At 38.0% G+C, this 27,785-nt stretch overlaps 1 protein-coding gene across 1 annotated transcript; it reads left to right on the top strand.

The window, feature by feature from the left end:
- Positions 1-1,087: 1,087 nt before the first annotated feature.
- On the top strand, positions 1,088-26,682 carry LOC311526872 (putative short-chain dehydrogenase/reductase family 42E member 2; the record flags this gene model as incomplete). The annotated part of the gene is given in 12 exon segments (XM_084640341.1): positions 1,088-1,185; positions 1,187-1,439; positions 2,546-2,641; positions 8,072-8,129; positions 10,324-10,442; positions 11,502-11,577; positions 14,525-14,607; positions 19,426-19,563; positions 21,377-21,442; positions 22,364-22,427; positions 24,897-24,970; positions 26,431-26,682. Coding segments are annotated over 12 exon segments (1,377 nt in total).
- Between the last annotated feature and the right edge of the window lie 1,103 nt (positions 26,683-27,785).

Raw genomic sequence — 27,785 nt, 5'->3', positions numbered from 1 at the left:
TTATGGATGGGAAAATAGTATCCTTGTTTCATAAACGTGATTACTTATTTTACTTTCTAAATAAAAATATGGACACATTTATCTCTCTTTCTCTCTCTCTCTCTGAATTTATTAGTTTCCCTGGAAGGTGATGGATTGGCAGCCTTGTCCTATGTTGTCCACAGTACAGCTATACAACAGGCAACAGCATTGCACTCTTCCTCACAGCGACCCAATAACATGTTTCAACACCAACCACCTCAAGGGTTAAAACTATAAGTGCATTTGATATGCACATTTAGCTGTTGATTTTGAGGCCTGGGCACCACTTTTCTCAGATTTTTCTGAGTGGAGCAGTGTGTGCGTATTACTACTTAGTTTACTGTATGGGGGAAGTTTTGTCCTTTTTAAAAAAAAATGTAGAAACAAAAGTGTTTTCTGTTCTTTCATATTGGACCCTGATAGTTTAAGATTCCAAATCAAGGTAGGGGCCCTGGGTCATAGGCTATGTGATCCCCAAAGGGCAGCTTGAGCCTTTGTAATGTAGACATTTGACTATCAGGAACTAAACTGAGACCAACAGACACAATTTGCATAGACAACTAATCAGCCATTTATCTCAAGATGATGAAAATGTTGGTATCTACCATTATTCCTAATTTTGACCCAGAATGTGGAACACATCAATCCATATAAGAAATTTTGGACACTTTCTCATGCTCCTTGACTTCATAAAATACTAATATGTTTTCCTCTCATTCAGTATGTTGCCATCTCTGTAAATGACTGGCCAAATATATGCAAACTCTGTGTGGCCTTTTCATGATACTTTTTTAATTTAGAAAGCATGGAAAAGTTTTAATTATCAAGCAGTAGGTGACAGTATGCAAGGTTTCCCAAATATCACCATTTTTACATCTGTATAATGTGACAAATATGGTAAAAGCAAAGTAAACAGAAGAAAGCTATAAAAATTGAATATAAATAAGCTTTTATATTGATTACCCTTTGACTTGGAAAGACTGGATAATGCTATTATTTATCTTTATATCTTCTAAACAGGTTAAGATAAAGAAAAACAGTACAGCCTTGAATGGAGCTTTTTAACATGAAACTTAGTGGAATTATCTGCACCCCAGAGCATCATGGAGCAATTTTCAACATGGGAAAAAAAATGTTTTGTGTGTCTGGTGATAGAAAATCGTATCTCATGTTGTAGATGTGACCCAAAACATATATCTAATGGGGTAGTGCCCCCCTGGAGCCAAACATCTGACTGTAATCTGAACAGACATGCTGGAGCACTGAGTAAAAGAAGCATGAACACAGTGGTGACAGGAGGTGGAGGCTATTTTGGATATAATCTGGGGTGTGCTCTTGCCAAATTAGGAGCCTCGGTTGTTTTGTTAGATACACAAGAGCCCATCTGGGAAATTCCTAATGGAGTAGTGTTTATCCAGGTAGGATAAAAATACATGTTCACAACAATCAAATTAAGTTAATCTATTTGATTTTTATGTAGTGTCTCAGCAGCACAGGTTTCACAGAACCCAGAACAATCATAAATAATGTCAAATACCTTTTTAAAAGTCAGACTCCTCCCCAACTTCCATAGCACTTTAAACAATAGACTGTAAAATATATGTGAACTATATTTCTTATAGTGAGAAAGCAATGAAGTCTGGTGCCTAGAACAAGGAATTTCTGAGTTCTATTCCTGACTCTGCAAATAATTCTCCTTGTGACTTTGAGCAAGTACTTTACCTATCTGTGCCTTGATTTAAAAGTCTGTAAAATCTGTATGATAATATTTCCCTATTTCACAGGGGTGTTCTAAAGCTAAAGGAATTAATTTTTGTGAAGTGTATTGCTCTCCTGGGAAGAAAGTTGTTATAATATCATTACAAAGTATTAAAATGGGCCTGATTTTCAGCCCCTGGCTTCCACAAGTGTGATAAATAAAGGGGGGTGGGTAGGTAGCTCCCTTTGAAGGACACCCAGCCATCCAGTTAGCTGTAAAATACCTCTTGATAGCTGTTCTTTACTTGCTTTACCTGTAAAGGGTTAAAAAGTCCCCCAGGTAAAGAAAAAAAAGTGGGCACTTGACAAAAAGAGACAATGGGAACGTTAGAACTTTTTAAAATGGGAAAAGAAACGTTCCCTTTGTCTGTTGTTCTCTGGGATGCAGGGACACAGAGCAGCAATGCTATAAGCAGGAATGCTGTGTAAGGTTTGAACCAGGTATGAAAAAGTATCTTCCATACCTAGAAGAAATAATTTCAATAGGGAATGTTTAGTTAGACGCTATCAGGTTTATTTTTTATTTTGGATTGTGGATCTCCTCTGTGCTAACCCCTGATGCTTTTGTCAGCTACCAAGAGGGATTTTACAGCTAACTGGCTGGCTGGGTGTCCAACAAAGGGAGTTATCCCCTCCCCCTTTATTTATCACAACAAGTGTATGCACAATTTCATGCATGCATTTTATGGGTGCTAACAGCTTCATGGTAAACTCTAAACTGTAGTTTTGTGATCAAATTCAAAATATCTTTCCATATATATTGCAGGCTGATGTGAGGGATTATGATGTCCTATTTGCAGTTTGTGAAGGGGCTGACTGTGTGTTTCATGCAGCTGCATATGGAATGTCAGGACTAGAGCAAGTGAGTACAATTATCTCGTGTGTCTTTCTGTCTGAATCCTTTTAGAATCAACGTTAAGTTAGCGTGTGAGACTGGTGGTTATCTTAGCACTATATTTCAGATTTCTGAGCACTCCGATGAAAAGAGCAAATTCCTATCCCAGCACTCAGGTCACTCAATAACCAGTCTTTTTACTTAAGTCCATCTTCTTCTCAGATACACCAATTCACCACCCCCAAAACACACCTCTTGTCTTATCCTGTGTGCAAGGTGCTTACATTAACGTCTGCTCAGTGCAGAGGATTGTTTCATGCTTAAACATACTCATGTCCATCTGTAGCTTTCATACAAACTTGAGCTGAAGCACAACCACCTCTCTCACTGCCTGCTGAGCACAGGCTCAAGAACACAATGAATAGAACATCATAGTTTTAAAGAGCTATTTAAAGAGTATTTCTTTAAATGTTTGTCTTTTTGTAAATTGCCAGTTATTTATTAATAGATTATCATATCAGTGACCTTATCCAGCCTCTGTCAATCACTTAAAGTTTTATTTACCATGATAGTTAACACATATAACTTTTCTAACTTCGAGTGATGAAAATTTGAGCTGTGGGTGATAAAAAGAGATTTAATCCATTGTATAAAATGGCATTAATCCTGTGTTGCTCAAAAGCGTAAGACTTCAAAACTTCTTTGCATGCTTCATCTAGATTGATAACTTTCAATGAAAAACTGAGTAAACATTTGAGTGTAATTTCCTACTGTTGCCTTCTCTTATAATAATCAATTCCACACCTTTCCCCACCCTGTACTAATAACCAGTGGTCTGTAAACTACTCTGATGCCTTGATCCTGCAAATCCTTATATGGTACACAGCCCAGAGTACACACTTAATTGTGCCCTACCACAAGAGAGAACTGTCGCTGTGCATGGGTACAAGTAAGTTAAGCACTAGGATTAGCTGTCCACAATAAGTGATAGAGTCAAGGCTTCTGCATATCTTCTTCCTTACTATCAAGAGCACAGGTTAAAAAACATGGAGGGTGGGGAGAGAACAAGCATTTCTGAAGAGATATGGCTTATATGTGATCCTCAGCATGGAAATTAAGTGCTTAGCATCACACTCCCCAGTTTGGTTCTACTGCAAATATTGGCAGAGTAACTTGACATTTATTTGGGATTGGATGGCTCTGTACTCCCTGTTCTGTGCATTACATTTAACCTTGCATTTACCTATGCAACAATCTGCACCTCTGCTGTACAAGATCAAGAAACAAATTATATTTTAGTTTACCCAAATACAAGTAAGAATCAAATATCAATGCAAATAATTATATATATTCAATACCATCTGCATCAGAAAAATAGTTCCACCAATATACATTTAAAGAGTAAATTTACTGATTATTGGAATTATTTTTTAAACTTATAAAATGCTCCCTTCTGTAGATCTCAGGACACAAACCTGATATTACTAAAACTTATATCGATACAAATAAATCATCTTCTATCATGCTAGAAAAATAATAATCTCCACAGATAAACAATCTACCTCCCACTCCTTCTTACTCCTTTTTTATTCCACACTATTCATACCTTGTCTACCTACCACATCAGGCAGATGCCTGAGTGAAGAGAAGGTCCTTGTATTGTCCCCAAAACACCAAAAGACTCAGATTCTCTCAGGCTTGCTGAGGCTACAAATTCCAGATTCAAGCACCTCCCCCAAGAATAACCTCCCACAAGCTCCATCCTATTTAAAGCATGTCTCAGCTGATCCTAACTGTCATGGTAGATAACACAAAGAGAGATAGCCTAAGCCCAAAAATATGGAACTGTATTGATCTAAACCAAAGCTTTGAATTGTTTACGGTGTAGTGATTAGGAAGCTCAGGAATCTGTTAAATAACAGATGTAATAAGTCCCATTTGCTAATACCAACTCACAGGTGGGCATTCACATTCTGCCTTAGCTGTAACTTCTGAATAGTCTTCAAGGACAGGCTCATTGTAGAGTGCACTGTAGTAATTCAATCTGATGACTGTAAATCACTGTATCAAGGTCCTAAAAAAGGTCACAAACACCCAGTTGAGTGCAGATGGGAGTAGGTGCTCCTGGTCTCCGGAGTTCCAAAGAGCAAACAGGAATCTGAGGGCACCTCTGCTTTGCAAATCTTGAACAAAAATTGAAGAAATCTCCTCAATAAAGGGGGCAGGAATCAGCCCTGTGATAACCTCAAAATCCTTCAACCAAATCACTATTATCAGTTCCATCTTATCAAGATTGAATTTATCCAGCTTATTCTCGTCCATATCCCAGCCTCCGGCAGCTACTGGGAAATCATAATTACCACCCCAAGTCCAATACTGATGAAAACAAGACACAGAGCAGTGTTATCTGCAAACTGTTAACACTGCAACTCAAACTGCATTGTGATTTCCGCCCCCCCCGATCACACACACACACACACACACACACACACTCTTTCTTATATACACTGAAAACAAAGACTAATAAAATTGAGCTTTGAAGAACCCCACATAATTAGCATAAATTGTACAATACTTCCCTTTGCAACCTTCCAGACAGGTTGGAATTAATCCAGTTAGGAACACTACTGTCCTTCCCAGTTAATGTCTTAAAATGAGTTAACAAAACTTCATGTTTAACAGTATAAAAGGCTATTGTCAAAGCTAAAAGAATGGACCTCTGATTGTTTTCCATTCCCTAAGAGATAATCAACCTACATGACCAGTGCCACCCAGAGGCATTCAAGCTAAATGATTGAAGGGAATCAAAGAAATCTAGGTTTCAGAGTGGTAGCCGTGTTAGTCTGTGTCAGCAAAAAGAACGAGGAGTACTTGTGGCACCTTAGAGAATAACAAATTTATTTGAGCATAAGCTTTCATGGGCTAAAGCCCACTTCATCAGATGCATGCAGTGGAAACTACAGTAGGAAGATATACATATAGAGAGAACATGAAAAAATGGGGATTGCCATACCAATTCTAACAAGACTAATCGATTGAGGTGGGCTATTATCAGCAGAAGAAAAAAAAATTTTGTAGTGATAATCAGGATGGCCCGTTTCAAACAGTTGATAAAAAGGTGTGAGTAACAGTAGGGGAAAAATTAGCATGGGGAAATCGTTTTTAGTTTGTGAAATGACTCATCCACTCCCAGTCTTTATTCAAGCCTAAGTTAATGGTGTCCAGTTTGCAAATTAATTCCAGTTCTGCAGTTTCTCATTGGAGTCTGTGTTTGAAGTTTTTTTGTTGAATAATTGTGACTTTTAGGTCTGTAATTGAGTGTCCAGGGAGGTAGAAGTGTTCTCCGACTGGTTTTTGAATGTTATAATTCTTGACGTCTGATTTGTGTCCATTTATTCTTTTACGTAGAGACTGTCTGGTTTGGCCAATGTATATGGCAGAGGGGCATTGCTGGCACATAATGGCATATATCACATTGGTAGATGTGCAGGTGAACAAGCCTCTGATAGTGTTGCTGATGTGATTAGGTCCTATGATGATGTCCCTTGAATAGATATGTGGACAGAGCTGGCAACAGGCTTTGTTGCAAGGATAGGTTCCTGGGTTAGTGTTTTTGTTGTGTGGTGTGTGGTTGCTGGTAAGTATTTGCTTCAGGTTCGGGGGCTGTCTGTAAGCGAGGACTGGCCTGTCTCCCAAGAGCTGTCAGAGTGAGGGATTGTCCTTCAGGATAGGTTGTAGATCCTTGATGATGCGCTGGAGAGGTTTTAGTTGGGGGCTAAAGGTGTCGGCTAGTGGCATTCTGTTACTTTCTTTGTTGAGCCTTTCCTGTAGTAGGTGACTTCTGGGTACTCTTCTGGCTCTGTCAATCTGTTTCTTCACTTCAGCAGGTGGGTATTGTAGTTGTAAGAATGCTTGATAGAGATCTTGTAGGTGTTTGTCTCTGTCTGAGGGTTTGGAGCAAATGCGGTTGTATCGCAGAGCTTGGCTGTAGACCATGGATCTTGTGGTGTGGTCGGAGTGAAAGCTGGAGGCGTGTAGGTAGGAATAGTGGTCAGTAGGTTTCCGGTATAGGGTGGTGTTTATGTGACCATCGCTTATTAGCATGGTAGTGTCCAGGAAGTGGATCTCTTGTGTGGACTGATCCAGGCTGAGGTTGATGGTGGGATGGAAATTGTTGAAATCATGGTGGAATTCCTCAAGGGCTTCTTTTCCGTGGGTCCAGATGATGAAGATGTCATCAATGTAGCGCAAGTAGAGTAGGGGCGTGCTGTGGGGCCCTGTGGGTGCCTATAGCAGTCTAATGACTCTAGATGGCACCAGAGTTGTAATGCCACAGCCTTCTGGTGTTCACAGTCTTTCCCAGAAAGGGAAGACTAGAGAACACAAACTCAGGTATACTGAAATCCTGCTTATACGAAAGTGTTGTAGAATGAAAGTCTCAAGTTGATTCAGTGTGTTGCTGTGTACAAACTGCAGCTCTAGTTATAGTGAAAACTGTTCTTTTAGCGTTCTTTCTACTGGAGATGGGGAAGTGACTTCACTATCTGAGGCTCCAAAAACAACCTGGGAGCAACCAAGGACTTTCAGCTAGGAAGTGACAGTGAAGTGCTATTTAGGGGTTAGCACTGCATTGGGAGACAGGAGAGTAGGGTTCACAGCATTGCCACTGGCTCAAGGTGTGACTTTGGGCAAGTCACTTCAAGAGGGATAATGATACTTACCTACCTCACAATTTTGTTGTGAGGCTTAACTATTTATGGCCAAATCTCATTGAGTGCATATCATAACCATAGTTAAGTCTTCCCCACAATCTCTGAACTTACATTTATAAATACAAATATACCTATTAAAAACCAGAAATAATATACTGCTAAGTTGACTGGGAAGACTGAAACCTGAATTAGCTGCTGTATTGAAATGCTCAATTGTCCACAATTAGTAGGTAGAATGTTGTCAAAGCTAAGAAAACTTGTCCCTGATGTATGATCCTTAGAAAGAAATTGAGGGCTAAAATAATAATGTTAAAAACCCAAAATAAAATACTCCCCACGCTTTAGTTAAAACAGCAACATAATCATCTTTGCTAGACATTAGAGTTTAATTATTATGTCACTGTACAGCACAAATTCACTGAATAGATACCTCTGAATACAGAGGACTGACCATTGAATTGCTATTGTAACATGTATATTTAAAATCCTCCTTTCTGTATGCTTGTTTTAGGATACATTGTTACATTTTTAAATGAAAAGTCATTTTGAACAGAAAAAGCAAAGTGTTTTCTTTCAAAAACATCAAAACAGGATGCAAACCAATTCCCAGAAACAATTTTTGTTTTAAAAATTGACATTTTTTGCAAAAAAAGAAAAAATGTTGCCCTGAAAATCCCTGACCTGCTCTAGGACTGAATGTAAAGTGTGAGATTATTCAGATACTGTACAATCTCTCTTTTTCTAGCTACAAAAAGAAAAGATTGAATCTATAAATGTTGGTGGGACAAAACTCATAATTGAAGGTATGTATCTAGATGTCTCTTTGTGTATTGGTATGGCAAGCTAATATACCATTTAGTAAAAGCTATTTGGCATAGTTAAACTATTTCTTAGTATATATTTTATATGGAAAATGTTGTTTGTTTTACACAGTACTAAGACAGCACATCTGGGTTCTGTATCTGACTCTGCTCAAGACTTTCTGTGTAAACTTGGCCAAGACACTAAAGCCAAACAGCCACACAGGGTGCTGGAGAACTGTGCCGGGGCAAGCAGGAGGAATCTATATTCTTCCCACCCAAGCTTCAGAGTAGGCTGCTCCATAGGGGCCACTGGACCCTATGTTTCCCTTGCCATGTTGTCATGCAAACCTCTTTCACAGAATTAAATTAACAGAGGATCCATGTACTGTTGGACTGAGATTCATTTACTCAGCAGATGGATCTAACAAATTTTTATTAAGGAAAAACCCACAGCAAGTAATGGTCAATTACTCACAAGTAGGTAGCTCATTAGGGTGATGTCATCACAGTTGCCTCCAGCACCAGAGAACACAGCTTCAACCTCCCTTTTTACGTAAACTTATTTATAACTTTTTGTTATCTTTTTTTATACATATGTATTAGTCTCTCATTTCCACGTTAACTTTCCTCTCCCATCAGAACAGGTTTAGTGTCTGTTCAAACTGCTCTTTCCCAGCTTTCTAGTTACTTTATCTTTTCTTTTTCTCACAAACATAATTACTCTGCAATTTCTTACATATGCACAACACTAAACATGATCACTAGCCCCAACCCTAGATCATCCCAAACCCCCTCACTTGGGCAAAGCTGGGACCATTTCAGAGATGCCCATTCCCCACCTCTTGCACCCTCTGCACAAAGCCACCAGCATCCCCTCACATCAGGATGACACTATTAATCTCTCTACTTCTTATCAGTAAAATGGGTATAATAATACCTCTCTCCTTCATATGGGTGTTGTGAGATTTAAAACAATTATTTAATGTATGAAAAAGCCATTTATATTATCACATAGAAGGTGCTCTGTGTGTGCCAGGATTACTTTTATTATCACTTTACCCGATTATGACTACAGACATCCACATAAGGGAAATCTTCCCTTTTATTTTACTTTGTACCTGCAAACGCCTTACCCAAACTCATGTTTGTTTTTCTTAAATTTTAGTCTTTTACCAACAATCTCAGGAAAATTATGATAAACAATTTTCGGATTCTCTCATTTCCAGATATGGCTTTTCAAATTGTATTGCATACATTGTGGCTCAGCTTCTGTATCTCTCTTCTTTATTCCCAAAATATAATGACATTTAAGCTGCAAAAACATGACCAGTTTGCACCCATATTCTGCCTGCCTGTGAACCCTTGTACAGCTTGTTCCTCTCCCCTCAGATTATTCTTCTCAAGAGCTGAGTGGAGGTTAGTATTTGGGGCCACGGTCAAGGGCATATCTGCTCAAATATGGAAATCATGCCCCTGGATCCCTAAACTCTGCTCCTCAACACCCTCTCCAGCCATGGAGGACTTACGGAACATTGTGTCTCCACAGGTTTGTAGGAAAGCCAGAAACAAAGAGGAACAGTTCTACCCCTTGATTGCAACCTGGCTGTAGTATTTCATTAGCATGTTTAGCCTGACACAAGAATTAGAATTCATTTACTTGGAAGGAATTAACTATTTTCATAATTTTAAGAGCAGTTCTTCCTGCTATCATCCTACTAGCTTGTGAATATACAGTGGGCTGCCATTAGAGTAGTTCTGAGGCTTCTACCATTGTTGACTGGGGCCCAATCCCCTCTCCTAACTGAAGAGTTCTAGCCCTCTACAAAACCATAATGTTCAACTACAGGATACTCAGTCAGAATGTGATGCCAAATTATAAAGAACTTGGGATCATTTGAGATGCATAGAGTTATATAAATGTAAGATATTATTATAAATTCCCAAACAATCCTAAAATGGAAAGATTACTCTTATAATATATGTAACTGTTGTTTTAGAACAGGCTCATTTCCTGTTTGTGTAGGTTACCGGTTCTGTTCATTCCCTCTGAAGCACCTGGCATTGGCCAATATCTGAAGACAGGATACTGGGCTACATGCACCTTTGGCCTGACCCAATATGGCCATTCTTATGTTCTAGGTTATTTTTTTATTCCAATCTCTATTGAAATAATTTATTTTGCATATCACTGCAGTCTGCAAACAACAGAACATCCCCAGACTGATATATACTAGTACAGTGAATGTGGTGTTTGGAGGGAATCCCATTGAAGATGGCGATGAGGAAACTGTGCCATATTTTCCACTAGAAAAGGTATTTTGCCTATACTATTTGTTCCATGTTTTCCCTATTTTATTGCTCTGCTCTGTTATTTCTGAACAACAATGGACGCAAAAGTATAAGAAAAAAGAAAAATCTTCAGTTTTTTAAAATTGTATATAGACACCATTTTAGACACAATACATAATTATTTTAAGTAACTGTTAGTATATACTTTTCCGGCCATCAAGGTCCTGACTGTGGAAAGGAATCCATTAGGGTCCTTATGCTCATGAAGAGTCCCATTGTAGTTAATACAGCTCAACAAGGAAATAAAGATCCCCTGGTATGGATTAGGGTCTATCTGAGTCTTTATATTCATTATTTTTATTTATATACCTGTTATCTGTTTTCTCTCTGGTCAAATATTATTATCTGTTTTCAAACTCAATGCTGAAATGGAAAAAATGCACTTTTTATTATGGGATCATTGTCTTTAATAAGAAAGCGAACATTGTCAGTTCATGTAAATTTTTATTTTTTCTATCTTCTCTTTCCATTAAAATACTTCTGTTGCTATAATGCAGTGCCTAGCTACAACTATGATTCATACATTATAGATAGGCAGACAAAATAGTTTTAAATAATGTTATTCTGAATAACTGGGTGGGGGAAGTAAAAAGTTCACACTACAAGAAAAGCAAACACAAGAATTCTCACCTAATCATTAACTCATACAATAAAAAGCATAAATATTTGAGTGTTTTTTCTACTACTACAGAAACACATTCAAATTTAAAAATATTAAGCAATTAAAATCTGAGTAACACTGTTATAAAAATATTTTACATTGTTATAAGATTTAAAATATTTCTTCAAATGGACCACAGTCAACTGGAAATCCAGATTCGTTTTGGCAAACCTGTCTGCCTCACTTACAAAACAATAATGTAGGCATTTTACCCAAAATTAGTACCCCCACAACTTCTTAATTTTGAGAGGCTGTTACAGAGCTGATGACAAGAAACCAGTTTGACAGAAGTTTATTTTTGTCATTTACAGAGTATATTGATGTAATTAAACAAAACCATAATATTTGTTCTTTCTTTTTAGCATATTGACTATTATTCCAAGACCAAATCAATTGCTGATCAAATGGTACTAGCAGCTAATGGAACTCCAGTAGCAGGTACTTTTCAATTAACAGTAATTCACTTCAGCCATTAACAACATAATGGGATTTATTATTTCTCCTGATGTCATATCTAACTGACATGTATATATATGTGTTTTCCTCAAGCTGACAAGATCATTGTGGATAGTTCCCTGAAAATATCCACTCAATGTGCAGCAGCAGTCAAAAAAGCTAACAAAATGTTGGGAATCATTAAGAAAGGAATAGATCATAAGACAGAAAATACCATATTACGCTATATAAATCTATGGTACGCATACATCTTGAATACTGAGTGCAGATGTGTCACCTCATCTGAAAAAAGATATGTTGGAATTGGAAAAGGTTTGGAAAAGGGCAACAAAAATGATGAGGGGTATGGAACAGCTTCCATATAAGGAGACATTAATAAGATTGGGACTTTTCAGTTTGGAAAAGAGACCACTAAGGGGGGATATGATAGAGGTCTATAAAATCATGACTGGTGTGAAGAAAGTTAATAAGGAAGTGTTATTTACTCCTTCTCATAACACAAGAACTAGGAGTCACCAAATGAAATTAATAGGCAGCAGATTTAAAACAAACAAAAGGAAGTATTTCTTCACACAATGTACAGTCAACCTGTGGAACTCTTTGCCAGAGGATGTTGTGAAGACCAGGATAGTAGACAGGGTTCGAAAAAGAACTAGATAAATTCATGGAGGATAGGTCCATCAATGGCTATTAGTCAGGATGGGCAGGGATGATGTCCCTAGCCTCTGTTTGGCAGAGGCTAGGAATGGATAACAGGTGGTGGATGACTTGATGATTTCCTGTTCTGTTTGTTCCCTCTGGGACATGTGGCATTGGCTGCTATCAGAAGACAGGATACTGTACTTTTGGTCTGACCCTGTATGGCCGTTCTTATGTTTTATGTTCTTAGATACTAGAAAGCACAATACCAGAAAATTAAAACATTTTCCCTAAAAATAATTTTACATTTACAACTTCTACAACATATATAATACAAAACTTACTTTTGAATGCCAGCATTGAAGTTTATGTATTTCTTTAAAGGGATAGAAGAGTTAAAAAATAAACCTTGTTTAAATTAATCATATTGAAAGTGCTGTATAACATAAGTAAATATGAATGCTGATTAAAACATTAGTTTCCTACAGTTCTAAATTAAACTTTTCAGAAGGCATTTCATACTTTAGCCTGGAATTATTTATTAGGGCTTCCCAGAGTTTTCCATGTTGAGGGAGTCAGTTATACACTTGAACACTTGAGCTCACCTGTGAGATACTATAACTGCCAGTTCAATACAAATCAACGTAAACTGCAACATGATACCATGTGACCAGGTGACACTGAGTTAAACTGGGCTGTGGACAATTTCCAGAAAGGACTTCTTTCACCTGATACTTGCAAAGTACTGCAAGTGGCTAATATAATGCTATGAATGTTAATTTCATCCCAGGAGGACGATTTCACATATAAAAGAAGTTATTTTATGTGTTATGTCTTGTTTCTTTCATCTTTCATTGGTAGCTCTTTACAATAATAATTCATATTCTTAAGATTAGCCTATAATTTCACACCTGTATGAGAAATAAATCACAAAACTTACTCTATGCAGTGTTATTGTAGCCATGTTGGTCCCAGGCTATTAGAGAGACAAGGTGGGTGAGGTAATATCTTTTACTGGACCAATTTCTGTTTTATATGGGATCATTGTCTTTAATAAGAAAGCAACCTTCTGTTGGTCCAGTAAAAGATACTACCTCACCCACCTTGTCTCTCTAAAACTTATTCTGTGTTGTATGTATTGTATAGCTATTTAGGAGATATGGGCAATACCTACACTGTGCACCTTACAACGATGCAGCTTTGCCACTTCAGCCGTGCCATCGTAAGGTAAGCAGTATAGCCTCGCTCTTGCTGGGAGAAAGCTCTCCCAGTGACAAAATAAAACCACCCCCAACAAGAGACAGTAGCTTCACTGACGGGAGAGCCTCTCCCACTGATGAAGCACTGTCCACACCGGCACTTTTCATCGTTAAAACTTTTGTCTTTCAGGGGTGTGTTTTTTTCACACCTCTGAGCGACAAAAGTTTTAACGACAAAAGTGCAGTTGTAGATATAACCTAAGATGGTTCAGTCACTTTTAAATACAGTAAAACATTTCAAACATGAAACTTGGATTTAATGCTATATCAAGATTAGGTACTGCACTTCATCAAAGTCTTGTGATTGTGTATTAAGAATTTAATTATTCTGATATGATGAACTAGATCACCAATGTACCGTGGGAAAATAGGGAGATGGGCCCAATCTCGCTCCTATTAAAGTCAATGATAGTTTTTCCATCAACTTCAATGGAAGCAGGATTGGGCCAAGTATTCAAAGCCTTTCATCTATAAATTAATGGTTCAAATCCAGCTCATATCTCCAGTGCCTGAAAGCCAATGTTTCCTGACCACGGTTCATAGTCTATGTAAAATTAGTTTGGTGAATTTATTCCAATTTTTATTTGATACTAGTTCACATCACAAAAAATATTGTCACAATTGGCATTCTTTTTGGCTATCTTAATGCAGAGATCAAAGACTGTATGGACAAGGGATTGAAATATCCAATAACTGCTAGAGGGGATCCCTCCAAATCAGAGTTTGAAGCACATTGGCAAGGCAGTTTGGTGAATTTTTATATTGCTACTGTCTGTGTTGTGCATGTTTTGTGGATAAAGAAATAAACTTGGGGGGGGCTATCAAGCCAGCACCTTTCATAAGTACTAATTTAATTTCCTTTTTTAAAGGAAGATGAAAATCATTTACTTCAAAGCAAGTTCTGCACATTGAGTGGCTAAAGCTTTCGGCCCTCATTTTATATACATATGGGTATTCATAGCCTAAGAAAAGTACCTGTAATGTAGTGATATGCAAGTCATTTGAGAATCACATTTTATCATATATCCTAGGAGGTGATAAGCTCCGTACATGTGTTCTTCGTTCACCAGGCATCTACGGACCAGGAGAGCAAAGACATCTGCCACGAGTAGCAGTATTTATTTTATTTTATCAGTATAAATTTTCATTAATATACAATAGCATTTGTTATAATTAATGTCATAGATTAATTGGCTAGTTGTTTGGTAACAGCTACAATTTGCTCTTAGTTTTTCAAGACATTACAATTAATAAAATAGCACATGCTTTAAAGAGAAAATATATCTTTAAAGAATATACAGTAGATACAAAAATAGACAATAAAGTCATTCTTCATCACAAGCAAATGTAAACTCAGCACTAATTTGAAATAGTTTAGCGCTTGTACTGTATGGATTCAGATCCATATATGATATTTCAGACTTCACTGTGCAACTTATACTCAAAAGTTTTTAAAATATTAATAAAAGATAATACAGCAAAATATCTTATTTCCAGCATCAACCATTAATGACTTTCATTATCCAATGAGGCAGGCAAAGGATTTTGAAATACTTTCTAATTCAGTAGGTTGCGAAAGGACAAGGAGAGGTGCCCAGGTTTCCTTTTTTTTTTTTCTTGCTTTATTTTAGGTGGTTGGCTTAGTGTAGTGTTAAGAAGACAGAGTGTGCATGATTACAAGTCACTTGTTTTGAGGACAGATTACTCTTTAAAGTTATGTAGGGCTCTGAATAAATAACATCTGTATTTTTCATAGGAGCAGGGGAGGGTTTTGCTAAAATGCAGGGTTCAGGCATGATGCATGATCGATAGATTTAGAAAAGGAAGTCAAGTGTTTGGCCACAGGACTAGTAAACATGGGCAATGCAATCTTCCCCATGCTGCCTTTCCATTCTGCCTCAACCGTGACATGGGGAGACAAGCGACTGGGGTGAAAAAGTTATTCCTGTACAGCTGGTCTCATGCTAACTAAGGAACTTGACTTCAGAGAAGGAGAGATAAAACAAATCATTCCAATAAAATGTACAAGATATCCATAAAGTAATTTTTCTGTAAAATACGTGGCATATAAAATACACATGCTGGTGTGTTGTAGTAAAATAGTTTTATCGATACTCATGTGAGGTGATCTACATAAATCACTTGTGGATTGATTACTCATGAGTAATATAACCATCCCAAAATTATGGTAATAAAACATTTTTGTGACACCATCCTATTATATACTATTTGTATATGCCACATATTTGACATAAATGATGGAATGGGGTAATGTATATAATTTATTTAATTACAACATTTTCTAATTAAATTTTATATATAATATTATATAATTATATATATATATAAACTTACTATGGCTTCTTCATTTTGTTCTTCCTTTTTTCCCATTTTCTCTGTAGTGTGTCTTGGTGTATATGTATTTTTTTCTTTTATGTCTTTTTCAACCTCTGTTTTCCTTCATTCATAAATTTTCAGTTTATTTTATCTACAGCTTTTCCTGCAGCTCTCCTTTGTCTTCAAGACTTTTCTGATTCTTTCATATGTTTCTTATTTTTCACCATTTTTCCTTTCAGCTGACTCCTCTGTTTCCCTCCTTCCTCCAAGTTCACTTATCCCTTCCCTTTCCCACCTTTCCCTTTCCTCATTTTTCTTTTCTGTATTCTTCTCCAATCCTTCCCTCCAATTCTTCCTTCTGCCTAAAACGCCTTCACTCTCTCCTCAGTGATCCCAAACTTCCACACTTTCCCCCTAACTACCTCCAAAACCCCTCATTCTCTCTCTGCTTGTCCCCCAACTCTGTCCTTCCTCACGTTCTCCAACCAGCCCACCCTGTCTGTAGGTCTTAAAAGTACCCCAAATTTCTCTCTCTCTCTTTCAATCTTCTCCCATCTTTCATTTCTGGAAATTCTCTCCTCACAATCCTCAATCCTCTTCACTGATCTGCAAACCTCCTCACTGCTTCCCACATCTCCTCACACTCTCCCCTCATTTGTCCTTAACGTGCCTTACACTCCTTTCCCTGTCACTGCCCCAAAACACTTTCCCAACTCCGACTCATTTCTGCAAAACCTCCTCTTCAGTTCCCCCAAGACCCCCTCCGCTGCTCCGAAGACCTCCTCACTCTTTCCCCTCAATCTGCTGTCTATTTACTACATATATTAGTACTTATTTGGCCCCAGAGTATCTTAGTGCCTCCCAAATACTTCTGGATTTATTGCCACAAAATCCTATGAGGTAAAGAAGTATTTGTTCACATTTTGCATATGGGAAATTAAGGCACAGAGAGATATAAGTTACTTGCCCTAGGACACAAAGGGAATAAACCCCAGATCTCCTTAGTCCCACTCCAGTGTATTAGCCACAAGCGCATCCTTCCTGCCTTTCACTATTTCCCAAATCACCTCACTTCCCTTCCATCTGCACCCAAAAATATTTACTCCTCCTTTCCTTCACTGCTACAAAATCCCCTCATTCCCAAACATTATTCCCAAACTTCCTCAGATACTCCTTCCCTTCACTCTGTTGCATATCCTGTTCCCCTCATTATTCCCTAAATCCCCTTTCTGTCTTCTCTCACAATCCCCACCTACTTCCACTTCTCATTGTTATCAAACTTCTTACTCCCCCAGACATCCTCACTCTTCCTTCCTAAAACTCTTCACTGCCGTCTAAACCCTCTCACTCTCCTCTCCATGTCCCACTGCTCCCAAGCTCCTCTTTAGTCTCCCTTCACTGACTCTTAAACCTCCTTTCCCCGTCCTCTTGCTGAATCCTAAATCTCCTTACTTTCATTGACCCACAAGCTCCCTCACTCCCCCACTCCTTCTCCCTTTGTGCCACTTTGTGTATAGCAGAGCAGCAGGGGGCCAAGGATCATAGGGTGCAATGGAAGGCTGCTAGCAGTTCCAGGACTTAAAAGGAACCTGGGGACTGACATAAAGGAACTGTCAAGGGCATGTGGGCATGGGGAGTGTCACTGAATGCCTCCTCAAATATCAGGCCTGTCACCAGCTGTTTTCCATTTGTAGTTTAAGGGATTTCAGTTGTACTGTCCAGGGGAATACTTATAGATATGCATGAAGCCAATTTAAAAAAAACAGAACTTTAGCAGAAGAAACTTATTTTCTAGTATTTCACTTAGGAGAGTAAAGCAGGTGGCAAATCTGATGTTCCTTTTGGATGTACATGGAACAAAACCATATGTAATTTATATAAGAATGCTAGAGAAAATACCATATGTTTAAATAATGCGCTGATGTGAGACCATTTATGGATTCATGTAACAGCTACTATGCAAGTGGCCCCTTTCCTACATATAGCACGCACACACCTGAAACCTACAGAAAATAATAGAAGACATACTGTCAAATGTGCAGCATGAAATACATATGACCTTTCCTCACTTTAATGTGGCACAAGGCCACAAGAGAGCAGAGAACACTTTAAATAATGTGGGGTTAATTTCTTTAGCCTATATAATTCTCAGTAGAGTCAATTGAATGATTTAGCATTTACAATATAAATAATTCACAATAATTAAAGTGAGATAGCAGTAGGTTTGTATAAAAGAAGATCCATTTGGGTCTTAAAAAAGCGACATCCTTCAGAACAAGATACAATACTTGCATCAAAATGAGTTCTTGCAACACAATGAGATAGGATTATGTACCTATAACACTGTGCTAAAATACATTCACAAATGTCCCAATACCAATAACTTCAACTGGAGAATCAGAGAGCAGTAATTGGCCCTAAACTGGTGATGTTCCTTAACAAAAGACAAATAATAGAAACACAGTAGTATCTTCTAGACATGAGTTTCATTAGCATAAATATAAGAAATAATTCTTCTGCTCTAGTCCGCTCTGATAAACCCTCGGCTGGAGTGCTGTGTCCGGTTCTAGGTGCCACATTTCAGGAAAGATGTGGACAAATTGGAGAAAGTCCAGAGGACAGCAACAAAAATTATTAAAGGTCTAGAAAACCTGACCTATGAGAAAAGATTGAAAAAACTGTGTTTGTTTAGTCTGGAGAAGAGAAGGCTGAAGGGGACATGATAACAGTTTTCAAGTACATGATAGGTTGTTACAAGGATGAGGGAGAAAAATTGTTCTCATTAACCTGAGAATAGGACAAGAAGTAGTGGGCTTAAATTGCAGCAATAGAGGTTTAGGTTGGACTTTAGGGAAAATTTCCTGTCAGGGTGGTTAAGCACTGGAATAAATTACCTCAGGAGGTTGTGGAATCTCTGTCATTGGAAATTTTTAAGAGCAGGTTAGACAAACACCTATCAGGGATTGCCTAGATAATACTTAGTCCTGCCTTGAATACAGGGGACTGGACTCGATGCCCTTTCGAGGTTCCTTTCAGTCTTACACTTCTATGATTCTATAATTTCCCATTTTCATTCAGACTACTAATCCTAGTCCAATAACTTTCCTAGAGGCTATTAATGCTTCTGAAGAAAGTTACCCCTCTTTCTCACAATAATATACCTAGCAAATTGTTTAACATTGTAGGTGGGGATGAGGATGTTCCCTCCTGACTGTTTTAAGTGATTGGCTTACTTTCTGGAGCATGATATTTGATTACTTTTAGTTTTGTTTATTAACATGTTATTAAATTATCCAGATCTATTTTTAAAATCTTTAAAATCAAACAGTATTTGATTCGATTTCTGTTCTAATAAATGACAAAAAGACAATCTAGACTAGAAGTCTCAAGCACAGTAATTGAGTCATACATCCCCTCAGTAAATAGCAACATTTTTCATTTTTGATTAAGGGTCTAATCCTGGAGGCATGGAAGTCGGTGGTAAAATTCCCATTGACTTCAGTGGGAGAAGGACTGGGCTCTGTTTGATGTAATCCTTTTATGTGCAAAATTAAGCCACATCCTGCAGGTATTTCCTGTTTGTATGTTTTTTCAGGTTAATATTCAGAAGGGGCTGTTTCGTTTCAAGTTTGGGGACCCTTCTGCCAAAATGAACTGGGTTCATGTACAGAATCTTGTAAAAGCTCATATCCTGGCTGCCGTGGCTCTTACCTCTGAGAGGAACTATATAGCTGTAAGTAAAAAGAAAAAAAACTGCAACACCCTATCGCAGAAGTGGGCAAACTACAGCCCCTCCTGCCCGGCCCCTGAGTCTCGCCCCCATCCCCTCCCCTGCTGTCCCCTGTCCCCTGCAGTTACGCCACCGTGCGGGCAGCGCAGCTTTCGCCCACCCACCTCCCAGGCTTTCCAATAGGCCTGTCCTGCCACTCTGAGCAGCATGGTAAGGGCGCGGGGGGAGGGAGGGTTGGATAAGGGGCAGGAGGGCCTGGGGAGCAGTCAGGGGACAGGGGGCTGTTGGATGGGGCGGAGGTTTGGAGAGCGGAGTGGCAAGACAGGGAGCAGGGGGGGTTGGATAGGGGGTGGGGTCCAGGGAACGGGGGGGGTCGGATAGGGGGTGGGGTCCTGGGGGGCAGTTAGGGATGGGGGTCCCAGGAGGGGGCAGTCAGGGGACAAGGAGTGTGGGGGGTGGATGGGTCAGGGGTTCTGAGGGGGGCAGTCAGGGGGCAGGAAGTGGGAGGGGGTGGATGGGGCAGGGGCCAGGCTGTTTGTTGAGGCACAGCCTTTCCTACCCGGCCCTCCATACCGTTTTGCCACCCTGATGTGGCCCTCGGGACAAAAAGTTTGCCCACCCCTACCCTATCTAGTTTGATACAAGTTTAAAATGAAAATAGTTATAATCAGAACAGAACCATGGCACTAGCTCCTAACGCTCACATCATGGTCATCCTGTGCATGGCCGTTGCCCAGCTCTATTGCCATGAAGTACCAGCTACTTTGGTGGCACTAGAGAACATTGAGTACACTACATCGTGAAAGACTCAGTCCACCAGTAGGAAAATACTCTCCCCAAATTATCTTCATTGTTATTTCTCCAACAGGAGCAAAGGAGTAATACACAATTAGAGAATGGAGTTGGGGCTGTTTTACCCCGCTCCTCACTATACACAGAGGCCATTATAGGAGTGGGATTGAGGGTGGGGAAGGTGGTTTGAGACAGTCCCTTCCTCCCCAGGTAGCTGCCAATGGTTGTTGTGAAACTAGCACTCTCAGCTAATATCACAATCCGTGCAGATCAGTTTGCAGAGGCAGGACCTATGTGTTTAATTATGGAAAGAAAGTCTTAGAAAACCTTAACTATATGTGCTGCTGCCGGCTCTTGCCTATATATTTGCACATGCAAACTACCAGCTCTGCACACTCAATACAAGTGCATATATTTAAAAAAAATATTGTTGCATGTCTTTTCTTCCTTGTTAGCACAAATGTTTACCCTGTTTAAAATAATTAAAAAATAAAAGTACATTGGTAAGACTATCAACGCATATATTAATGTTATGGATTTTATATGTGAAGTTGTTAACAGGAAAAAGGTAATAGGCCAAACTTTACTTCCACAAGTACGGGTCACTTGGCCTTCAATGGGATCTCACCAGTGTAATTAAGAGCAGAATATAACCCTAATATTTCCTGTGTGTTCCAAGAAGGCACACGTTATTAAAGTGTCAATTTAGAATCAATTTCATTGTGTTTGGGAATCACAGTAAAATAGCATTTTAACAGCAATAAACTTGTAATAAGCAAGTTTACAGTGAAGCTGGTGTTATTAACCAAAATAAAACAATCATTGTTATGGCAATCAGTTTGTACTGTATACAGAATAGTTAATTGAAACAGAATTTGGGTAACCTGTTGATCTGTATATACTTTTATTTATGTTTTTATATTAGTTATAAAATCAGTACAGATATTTAAAGAGAGAATGAAAAAATGTCACTCCACGCACAGTATCATGTTACTAACCTGTCTTTTCTCTATCTCTTTAACAGAGTGGTCAGGCATACTACATAAATGATGGCAAGAATGTCAACCTTTTTGAATGGATAACTCCACTAGTATGTACAATACATATATTTATTTCAAATACAATACAATGGGGAGGGATAGCTCAGTGGTTTGAGCATTGGCCTGCTAAACCCAGGGTTGTGAGTTCAATCCTTGAGGGGGCCTTTTAGGGATCTGGGGCAAAAATTGGGGATTGGTCCTGCTTTGAGCAGGGGGTTGGACTAGATGACCTCCTGAGGTCCCTTCCAACCCTGATATTCTGTGATTCTGTGAATGTAGAAAAACTGTAGGCCCACATTTTGAAAACTGTACATGCAAATACGGATGCATAAATCAGGGAATTGCATGCATATATTCCTTTGTATGTACACAGGTTCAACTTTTGTGTACATGTTGGGGATTTTGCATGCTCATCTCAGATTCAAGAGCACCTTTCCAAATGTTAGCCTTAATAACTAATTGAAGCCAGGACAATGTGTACTGGCATAAGCGAAAGCTACCTTGTTGGTATATTTTATCAGATTAGTGCCTGCTCCTTCCTTCCTAAGGACACCAGTGGAAGTTTGGGGTTCACAAAGAATGTAGGCTCAGGCTGTTATTCTGTAATACAAATAATTTTTCCATTAATCACTTTACTGTTAATGATTTGCTAAAAACCATAACATTTTAACACTGTAAAATGAGAGATCAGTGCATCATGACTGTGGGATTAGGATCAAAGAACACAAAATGCATTTTCTCACATACGCTGCTATTTCAGATAAATGTAATTTCCCACATTTCTTATGTAATTATGTTTGGAGTCTTTTTGAGAAGAAAAATGGTAAAATAATTAACAACAGTGAACTGATTGAAAAAGAACATCCAGGTTTATACTTTATCTATAAATATTTCCATATTCACTTTCTGCACTGATATCCGTACGTGTATTAGTTTCTTTTTTGTTATTCACTATTTTTAATCCCTTTCAGTTTGAAAAATTAGGTTGCAGTCCACCATGGATACGTATTCCTACTTGCTTCGTTTACATAGCAGGTAAAATATTTTTATTTATCTGTCTGTCGATCCTGCCCCCATATCCAAAGTATCTGAATGCCATGCACTGGTTTATTATGCTTTTTTACTTTGTCTCTGAGTTTTTGTTTCCATGACACTTTTGTAAAAAGCAAGATTAAACAGTTTTAAATTGTGCAATTCCAAAAGTTCACTAGCTTTGTGACAATTTGGTTTATCTGACACATACTGGTGAAATTCACCTGTATGAAAAGAGCCAACACAAGATTTATCCATCATTTAACTCTCACCTAAAATCTCAATATGGCTTAAGTGGGAATTAAGGGTTCTATGAGCCCTGTGCAGGCTCCCTGAATAGAGGTGAAGTTCACAATATGAATGTAAAAAATTACAGGTAAAAAACTTTGGACTCGCATATTCTGAAACTGATGTTTTTAGGGCTGTTGATTAATCAGAGTCAACTCACGCAATTAACTCAAAAAAATTAATCGTGATTAAAAAAATTCATCACGATTAATCACAGTTTTAGTCGCACTGTTAAACAATAGAATACTGATTGAAATTTATTAAATATTTTGGATGTTATTCAACATTTTCAAACATATTGCTTTAAATTACAACACAGAATACAAAGTGTACAGTGCTCACTTTATATTATTTTTATTTCAAATATTTGCACTGTAAAAATAATAAAAGAAATAGTATTTTTCAATTCACCTCATACAAATATCATAGTGCAATCTCTTTATCATGAAAGCAGAACTTACAAATGCAGATTTTTTTGTTACATAACTGCACTCAAAAACAAAACAAAGTAAAACTTTAGAGCCTAAAAGTCCACTCAGTCCTACTTCTTGTACAGCCAATCGCTAAGAGAAACAAGTTTGTTTACATTTATAGGAGATAATGGTACCCATTTCTTATTTACAATGTCACCTGAAAGTGAGAACAGACGTTCGCATGGCACTTTTGTAGCTGGCCTTGCAAAGTATTTATGTGCCAGATATGCTAACTATTCGTATGCCCCTTCATACTTTGGCCACCATTCCAGAGGACATGCTTCCATGCTGATGATGCTCATTTACAAAAATAATGCGTTAATTAAATTTGTGACTGAATTCCTTTGGAGAGAATTGTATGTCTCCTGCTCTGTGTTTTACCCGCATTCTGCCATATATTTCATATGGTAGCAATCTTGGATGATGACGCAGCATGCTGTTTGTTTTAAGAACACTTTAGCTGCAGATTTGACAAAACGCAAAGCAGGTACCAATGTGAGATTTCTAAAGATACCTACAGTACTCGACCCAAGATTTAAGAATCTGAACTGCCTTCCAAAATCTGAGAAGGACGAGGTGTGGAGCATGCTTTCAAAAGTCTTAAAAGAGCAACACTCTGATGCAGAAACTGCAGAAGCCAAACCACCAAAAAAGAAAATCAACCTTCTGCTGGTGACATCTGACTCAGATGATGAAAATGAACATGTGTTGGTCTGCACTGCTTTGGATCATTATCAGCATGGACGCTTGTCCCCTGGAATGGTGGTTGAAGCATGAAGGGACATACAAATGTTTAGCATAGTTGGCACGTAAATACCTTGCAATGCAGGCTACAACAGTGCTATGTGAACACCTATTCTCACTTTCAGGTGACTATGTAAATAAGAAGCAGGCAGCATTATCTCCTGCAAATGTAAACAAACTTGTTTGAGCGATTGGCTGAACAAGAAGTAGGACTGAGTAGACTTGTAGGCTCTAAACTTTTACATTGTTTTATTTTTGAATGCAGTTATTTTTTGTACATAATTCTACATTTGTAAGTTCAACTTTCATGATAAAGAGATTGCTCTACAGTACTTGTATTAACTGAATTGAAAAATACTATTTCTTTTATTTTTACAGTGCAAATATTTATAATAAAAAATAAATATAAAGTGAGCACTGTACACTTTGTATTCTGTGTTGTCACTGAAATCAATATATTTGAAAATGTAAAACACATCCAAAATTAGGTATATAAATTGTATTATATTATTGTTTAACAGCATGATTAATTGCAATTAATTTTTAATTGTGTGATTAATCACAATTAATTTTTTAATTGCTTGACAGCCCTAGATGTTTTCCTTCCAATGCTGAATTCTGCATCTTGTGCATCCCAAACTCCCTCTGACATCTATGAGAATCTTGGGTGTGAAACAAATGCAGAATCCAACCTACAATGGCTTGTTATCACTATGTTTCCCAAAATCTTGTAGTTATTTAATTAGTCTACCAGACCTACATCCAATCATGCAAACCCTTTATTCATACAAGTAGCCCAAGTAGGCCCCTACTTTATGGTACAAATCCAACCAATCTTACTGAAGCAATTTTGTCCACAATTCTTTAGCAATTTACATTTTCTTTAACATGAACAGTTATACTAGAATTACAATAGCTTAGTGGTTTACTATTCTTATCTCTCAAGTATTAACTTTCTGTTTCACAGCCACAGCAATGGAATATCTGCACTTGGCATTGAAACCAGTTATTGAATTTACACCTTTGCTGACCAGAAATGAGGTAAAATATGTACCTTTATAAAATATCTAATTAAAATGTTCAGAAAGCATGTTATATTAATACTGGAGGCACAATGTTGCCGTGAGCTCACAAAGAATTCACACAAGTCAAAGAATAAAACTCCCCATCCGTGCTCCATCTTTAACTTGCAGTTTTCATAGCAAAAATAAATGCCAGCCACAATTTGGGCCATAGGGTATATTTGTTATATAATTTCTGTCCATTTAAACATACTTGTATTATTTATGTTGTTATTTAATAATTCCCAAGAAAATTTAATGATTAAATTTATTTTTAGAAAACACAAGCAGATAAGAAGCAATGGTTTTAGTCTGCACCAGTACTTAAACATTGCTAAATAATTTGCAACAAAAAAGAAACAAATCTCAATAATCTCTTGGTAAATGACAAGTAATTATTTCACTTTGTGTCAGTAGCTAAAAATTGCTATAGGGAAGATCATCTTCACTATTTCTGCAAGAGGAAGGTCTTCTGATCTGACTTAGGGAGATGTGTGGTGCCAAAAAGCACCACCCCCATGCCATCATTGTCTTCCAATCCATCTTCTCAATGGATTAAGTACAAGGTTGGGACTGCATGGTTTGGACCTGGAGTGCGGACCAAGAGTGGGAGGACCCACTTCCCTTCAGAGGCAAGAGATCTCCATTAGGGCATCCCAAGCCTACCATAATGCTGCTTACATTTTCAGTTTCTCAGCAACTGCCCCCTTACACCTCTTCAAAAGATGGGAGTGACACAGTCACAAGGAAGGATGGCTCAGTGGACAGAGCACTTGCCCAGGACTTGGGAGATACATGTTCATTTCCATGCTCTTCCACAGACTTCCTGTGTGACTTTGAGCAAGCCAGTTTAGGGTCAGATTTTGAAGCTATTTAGGCACCTAAAGATTCAGATAGGCATCTACTGGAATTTTCAAAAGCATCCAGGTGCCAAGGCACTTCTGAAAATCCCAGTAGGTGACTATCTGCATCTTTAGGTGCCTAAACACCTTTAAAAATCTGGTCATTAGTCTTTCCTCAGTTCTCTGTACTCCCCTCAGGTAAATATTCTAAAAATTGTGAGCACTCAGATATTATGGTAATGTGGGGCCATTGAAGTACAATAGATGGATGGATGTAGGGTGCCTGCCCAACAGCATAGCAGCTCCAGCAAGAGATGCTGCTGGAGCGGGTCTGAGAACCCTGTATAGATGTCCAAAAGGCTGGAAGATAGCAGCCTCTGCCTTCTCTGTAGACTCCCAAGACCCTCCATTTGCGAGGACAATTTGAAGGCAAATGTAAGGTATGTCCATGGGAGCGTACAGTTTGGCCCAAAGTTATTTTTAATTTAAGAATTTGCTTTTCTTTCATATTCTGTTGTGCTACCATTCAAATAACAGAGTTTTGTTCAAGATTTGGAATGTATGCAGCTCTTTGACTGTTGGTTCTTTTGCCTCATAGGTGCAGAACATTGCCGTGACTCACACATTCCGAATAGACAAGGCACATAACCAGCTAGGTTATTATCCAAAGAAGTTCTCATTTGCTGATTCTGTGGACCATTTTATTAAAACAAGACCAGAAAACCAGAATCACCACATCTTCCTTAAAGTCATACTTTCCTTAATTGGCAGCTTTCTAAGTTTGATATTTCTGTCTTTTACATTGCAAGATCTTTCAATTATGCATTTTTTCAGAGAAAACCAACATTAACTTATGTTTCCTGAGCATTAATAAACTGGCTTGTAATCACTCACAGTATAGTCCTCAGCTCACATGTGCTGCATTACTCTGCACCAGATATTAGCTCCAATATAATAGGCAGTTATTTGTAGGCTTAAACTAAAAAAAATGGCACATCAGTAAACCTTCTTAAAAGGTTAAAATAAAGTATAGTAAGGTCAGAAGGCTAAAGATGATCACCAATGACAAATGCAGGAATCAAAGCTCTTTGATCTATTTGTTTCACACCAAAAGGGCTTCTTTCCAAACTGCTTGTTGAAGTGGATGACAAACTGGAAGAGAAGGAACTACAGTAAATCTGCAATACTGTATCAACAAAGACAAGCACAGCTAGGATAAGGAGAAAGACTGACAAGACCTGTTGCCAATGCATGTTATTGCAAGGAATACAGAGAAGCTGGAAAATAGAACAACAAAAGTGAAAAATAGATTCATGTAAACAATACACAATGCACACAAGGTGCACAGAAAAATGCATCCAATGTAATTTTTTTTGTGAATTAGCTGTATTGTGACACTGCATAAGAGGTGAAATAAAAGTGTACTTGAAATTCAGCATGTATTAAGGCTCTCTCACATATGAATGAGTGCTAATAAAGGTCACTCACTGTAATTTCTCACAATATCAGCTACGAAGATTAGTAGCAATGCATAATGGTCATTGGCCTCTAATTGGCCTCCATCAAACTTCTGAGGACTTCCAGAAGTAATGTACAATTGTTGATGCACTTTGTTCTGGTCCATAGTTAAAGTATCTAATTTCATGAGCCAACAGACACCAGTACAACACCTGTGTACCTTAATTATATTGAGTATCATTAATGAAATAACATTGTTAAGTTAAGGAAATGTCATCATCCTGTACTGCATTTATGCCAGATATTTTTTTAAGCTGAAAGGTTGATGTCCTGTTTGTGTGTGTCCTTTGTCTTTTGAACGTGATGCAAATGTTATGTTATTGGACAAATAAGCATATTATAAAAACTATTTAAACAAGAAGGAAACTTTGAGAAAAGCCCACATACATACACTGACCAGGAGAAGTCCTCTCGCTTTGTTCTGCTTTCTGCAAG

Source organism: Lepidochelys olivacea (assembly GCF_965140295.1).
Source record: "Lepidochelys olivacea isolate rLepOli2 genome assembly, chromosome: 10".
NCBI classification, from domain to species: Eukaryota; Metazoa; Chordata; order Testudines; family Cheloniidae; genus Lepidochelys; species Lepidochelys olivacea.
Note: the sequence above shows the minus strand (reverse complement) of the source record. Positions and strands in the feature narration are given on the sequence as shown.